Here is a 5204-nt window from a genome sequence, read left to right as displayed (position 1 = left end):
GCTGGTAACTGTTAACGCACTGCGAGGGATCAAGTTCTGATCCTTTGATTGTGTTGATGTAACTCGGACACTCCTCTGTGATAAGTCACAATTTCTAATCTTTTTTGCATCCATAGATGGCGGGTGAGAAAAAAACAAGCGAGAAGGCGCCTGGCAAGAAGAAGCCAAGTGAGAAGAAGCCAGCTGAGCAGAAAGCTGGGCAGAAGGAAGGAGGCGAGAAGAAGAAGAGAGTGAGGAAGCACCATGCCAGCCGTAACCCTGTCCTGGCCCGGGGCATCGGGAGATATTCCCGCTCAGCCATGTACGCCAGGAAAGCTCTGTACAAGCGCAAGTACACTGCTCCGGAGACAAAGGTGGGTCGGGAGCTACTGTGGTTAAATAATCGTGTTTTTCAGGGTGACTTTGGTTTGAAATTTCACCCCGTTTTCCCTTTTTCTTTGTGTATACAGATAGAAAAGAAAAAGAAAGAAAAGCCACGTGCCACCATCACCAAACCGGTTGGTGGAGACAAGAACGGGGGCAGCCGCGTGGTGAAGATCCGCAAAATGGTAAGAAAAAGCAGAGGAACGGGGAAAAGCTGCTGTGTGTGACCTGGGAGTGAATGAAGGTCATCAGGTCATCGTCAGGGAAATGGCATCCCCTCTACTCTGCCCTGGTGAGGCTGCATCTGGAATATTGTGTCCAGTTCTGGGCCCCACAGTTCAGGAAGGACAGGGAACTGCTGGAGAGAGTCCAGCACAGAGCCACCAAGATGATGAAGGGAGTGGAGCATCTCCCTGCTGAGGAAAGGCTGAGGGAGCTGGGGCTCTTTAGCTTGGAGAAGAGGAGACTGAGGGGAGACCTAATTAATGTTTACAAATATGTTAAGGGCAAATGTCAGGAGGATGGAGCCAGGCTCTTCTCAGTGATGCCCAATGGTAGGACAAGGGGCAATGGGTGTGAGCTGGAACACAGGAGGTTCTGCTTCAACTTGAGAAGAAACTTCTTTCCAGTGAGGGTGCCAGAGCCCTGGGACAGGCTGCCCAGGGAGGGGGTGGAGTCTCCTTCTCTGGAGACATTCAAGACCCGCCTGGACGCCTTCCTGTGTGATCTCATTGAGGTTCCTGCTCTGGCAGGGGGGTTGGACTGGATGATCTTTCGAGGTCCCTTCCAATCCCTGACATTCAGTGATTCTGTGATCTCTTGAGAAAGGCGGAATCTAAGCTGTGGTGAAAGCTGTTTGTGTCGTGGAATAGAGGGTGCTGCAACGTTTTGCTTCTCTTTTTCTAGCCCAGATACTATCCCACCGAAGATGTTCCTCGCAAGCTTCTGAGTCACGGCAAGAAGCCCTTTTCCCAGCACAAGAGGCGGCTGAGGGCCTCCATTACCCCAGGAACCGTCCTGATCCTCCTGACCGGCCGTCACAGGGGCAAGGTAACAGGAACGTCCTCCTCTGCTCCTCCCCACCAGGACTCCGCGCTGGCTTCACGACTTTTCTGTGCTGGGATGTTTTGACTGAGCAGAGTTACCTGGGATTTATGTCACAGGGCACTGCTCAGCCGCAAGATGTGCATCTGTTTGTCTGTGAATTCTGCCCAGGTGCTTTCTCTTGTCCCACCTTTAGGGGAACAGTCGTTAAATTGATGTTGTTCTAAGCACAGAGCTGGGGGTGAAGCTGGTCTGGGTACTGAGACAAAATTGATTGCAGCGGCGCAGGAAAGCGCGTAGGCTGGTGCCGTGCTGACCCTGCGCTGCAGGATGAGACCCCGACCCTGTTTCTGTCGCTGTTGCAATGAGGCCAAAACTTTGTCTCGGACTATCTATTGCAAAGGAAGAATTGCATTTTCTTTCTTAATCTCATTATCAGGGTAACATTTGGCTGTTACATTAAGCCATGCTCTGCATCTTAATGATGTTTGCTCACAGGTCTTGACTGACTTTAGTTATTTTCCTGAATTCTTTGGCTTCAGTTGTCACATTACTTCAAAAAATATTGTTCAAGGGAGGAAAACTTGACCAGGAAGAGTAAAATGTAACTGGGGGATGGCTCTGACCATGCTCTGTGTTGTGGTCCCCTCTGGGTTTTATCTAGTTCCTGCTTTTAACTAGTGTGTCCCAAGGATTTGGGTAACAGGATGGCTGTGTCACCATCCTGGGATGGGGAGAGCTGGAAAATACACAAACTGGCTTTGCTCAGCCTGGAGGGTCGGGATCTGCCATGGGTGTGGGAACTGGCAAAGCTCCGCTCTGGGAAGCGTTGGCACCTTGGCTCCTGCGTGGTCGCTCCTCGTGGCTCCTGCGTGGTCACTCCTCGTGGCTCCTGCGTGGTCACTCCTCGTGGCTCCTGCGTGGTCACTCCTCGTGTCACACAGTTGTGTCCCTGACTGGGTGCTTGGTTGGTGCTTCTGCCAGTAACGGGGGCTGGGTGTGGGCGCGGTCCCAGTTTGGTGGCAGTATTTCAGAGCACTGGGACCTGATGTCACATCTCATCTCTTTTCAGCGTGTCGTCTTCTTGAAGCAACTTGATACTGGCCTTCTGCTGGTTACAGGTATTTAAGTGTGATGATTTTTGTTTGTTTTGAGGAGGTGGTTTTTGGGGGGTTTTTAAGTTTATCTCTGGGGTCAGTAGTGTTACATACAGCTCTGCATGCGGATGGTTTGGCGCATCACGTGTTTGTGTAACTAAGTGGAGTTGTGACTTTCCAGGGAGGTGGAGGAGAGGCAATTAAGCTTCAGCACCTGCAAGATACCAGGAAACATTTTTTGGCATTTCTAGAGGCTGTGGGAAGGGGCTTTGTTGATCAGATTTTAGCTGTAGGCATCTCTGAAGAAACTAGTTACCTCCTACACTACAAAAATTGAACTCCAAAGCAGTGGTGGTTGCCAGGACAGCTCACCTTGTTCTTTCTCTCTTTAGGACCCTTGGCTATCAATCGTGTCCCTCTGCGTAGGGCCCATCAGAAATTTGTTATTGCTACATCTACAAAGGTTGATATCTCTGGAGTGAAAATTCCCAAGCATCTCACTGATGCCTACTTCAAGAAGAAGAGGCTGCGTAAGCCCAAGCACCAGGAAGGCGAGATCTTTGACACTGAAAAAGAAGTAAGGAGCATGATTGTTCTTTCTTTTTGAATGCCCTTGTTACTTAAAGCCAGGCTGGAAAGGGGAAAATACCATGAAACAAGTGACCAATTTAATTTTAAGTGGTCCTCAATAAAGTGAGGTCATGCCATTAAAATGCATTAATACAGCAGCATTGAGATGAACCCCTTTTAAATGTGGGGATTCTTTACCTTAGCAGAACAGCAGCGATGATTATTCCAGTTCAGTGTCTTTTTTGACTGAGAAACACCTTTGCTGTTCTGATACCACCAACAGCGTGCTGCTGGCTCTGCGATCTGTGGCACACGCCAAACAGTGGCTTCAGTCCTCCCTACCACCTCCGCTCTCCTACCACCTTTCCCATATTTAGAACAAATAGAGAAAAGATTTCCTGAAAATGCCAGAACTCAGGGTTTGCCCTGAATTTTCTCATCTCTGTAGAAGAGTCTGAGGTTGCTCTACAGGATTTTAACATTATTCTTTGTACTTTCTAGAAATACGAGCTAACGGAGCAGCGCAAGACAGACCAGAAGGCGGTGGATTCACAGGTCCTTGCGCAAATCAAGAAGGTGCCTCAGCTCCGTGGGTACCTGCGTTCTACATTCTGTCTCTCAAATGGAGTCTATCCTCACAAATTGGTGTTTTAACTGCTCAGAAAACACCACATTAAATTTGAAAGGAAAAAAAAAAAAAAAAAGAGCAAGGATTTCTGGTGTCTTCATTGCAATCCAGAATAGAAAGTGTCGCACAGATCTTGCAATACGTGTTAGTTAAAGGATAGTGAGACTGCTTGTGGCATGAAATTCTGAGGGACTGGATACAGATGACTAAAATTTAGTGTGCGTGAGGGTTTTGTGTGGTGGGGGTTAGTTGGGATTTGGGTTGGGGTTTTTCCCCTATTCAGTATAACCAGAAAGGAATTGGCACTTGAATTTCAGTTATCTTAACTATGAATGAGTTGGAGGGGGGAAAAAAAAACCCCAAACAGATTCTCTTTTGGGAAAGAGGATTTCCATACTGGATTGATTACCCATCAGGACACATTCCAGAGTAAACATCCAGCCCAGTGTCTGCACTGGTGTATTTCTCTGCACCCTCACTGAGCTGAACCCAGTGCTTCAGGTGTCTGTTGGGAAGAGCCAGGTCCTAGCCCTGAACCACTGCTGGGTGCCTCGTTAGCATTTTAAAGCTCATGTACAGCTTTGAGATGGTATTTCTGACAAAGAGCTTTGATCCATCAATCACCACATAAACCTCAGCAAATAGAGCAATTTTTAAAAGACATTTCAGGAGCTATGCCTTACGTTTTGAAGTAAGTTTAAGAGTTTTGCAGGGTAACTTGGAACAGTAACAAAATTTGGAATATATGTCCTTTCCCAAATGCTGTATTTTTTTCCTGTTCTTTGTTTATCCATGTGGACTGTAATGTCAGGAAGAATACCTGCTTAGATCAGAAAGGTAAAAAGCATGATTCTTAATTCTGTAAGTTCAGAAATGAGTTAAAAAGCAGAAAGTGTTTCTGTGAAAGGCAAGCATGTTTCTATTGTGAGAATTTTATGGAATCTCAGCAATTTTTCCAATCCTAAAAACTGTCAGAAAGCGAGTTGAGAAAGGTTGTTTGTTTTCTTTCTCTGTTGAGGTCAGTTACCAGATACCTGGAAGGAGATGCTTGGGTAGTAATAGCTCTGCTCTTAGAAAAAATGAGGATGTACATAACAAATCTGGCAAGCCTGAGCTCTTTCTTAGCCAGACTTATGCAGGAAACCAGGCTTATGTAACTGCACCATCTGTCTTCCCATTAATTCTCAGCTGAAAGTAGCCAAAGGGGTCAAACTTGACAGGGAGTAGAGGTTTTGTCAAATTCATACAAGCATCAGGCAAAGGGGATAGAAAAGGGAGTGATAACCCCACCGAGGTGGAAGCCTTCATCACACCTTAGTCACACTCACTGGGAAGGAGGAATTGGGCTCCCAGTGCTCCAGAGCCAATGAAAAAAGTAAAAATACTGTGCAGAATACCTGGCCTGGTGGATTCTCACACCAAAGGGCTATGGTCATTACAGCTAGTACCAGTGTCAGGGTATGGAAGCACTGGTTCCTCTTCCACCATCTTCCTTTTGATAA

The 5204-nt window shown here is 47.0% G+C and overlaps 1 protein-coding gene across 1 annotated transcript; it reads left to right on the top strand.

The window, feature by feature from the left end:
* Positions 1 to 116: 116 nt before the first annotated feature.
* Positions 117 to 3778, top strand: RPL6 (ribosomal protein L6). Its single transcript, XM_010173049.1, has 6 exons — positions 117 to 353; positions 450 to 548; positions 1270 to 1413; positions 2480 to 2528; positions 2897 to 3081; positions 3576 to 3778. Exons 1-6 carry the CDS (start codon positions 117 to 119, stop codon positions 3726 to 3728), a joined length of 867 nt encoding a protein of 288 aa, XP_010171351.1. The 3' UTR covers positions 3729 to 3778.
* The last annotated feature ends 1426 nt before the right edge of the window (positions 3779 to 5204 follow it).

This window comes from Antrostomus carolinensis, unplaced genomic scaffold (genome assembly GCF_000700745.2).
Source record: "Antrostomus carolinensis isolate BGI_N321 unplaced genomic scaffold, ASM70074v2 scaffold4730, whole genome shotgun sequence".
In the NCBI taxonomy this organism is placed as follows: domain Eukaryota; kingdom Metazoa; phylum Chordata; class Aves; order Caprimulgiformes; family Caprimulgidae; genus Antrostomus; species Antrostomus carolinensis.
The sequence above is the reverse complement of the archived record's forward strand: the minus strand, read 5'-3'. Positions and strand labels throughout refer to the sequence as shown.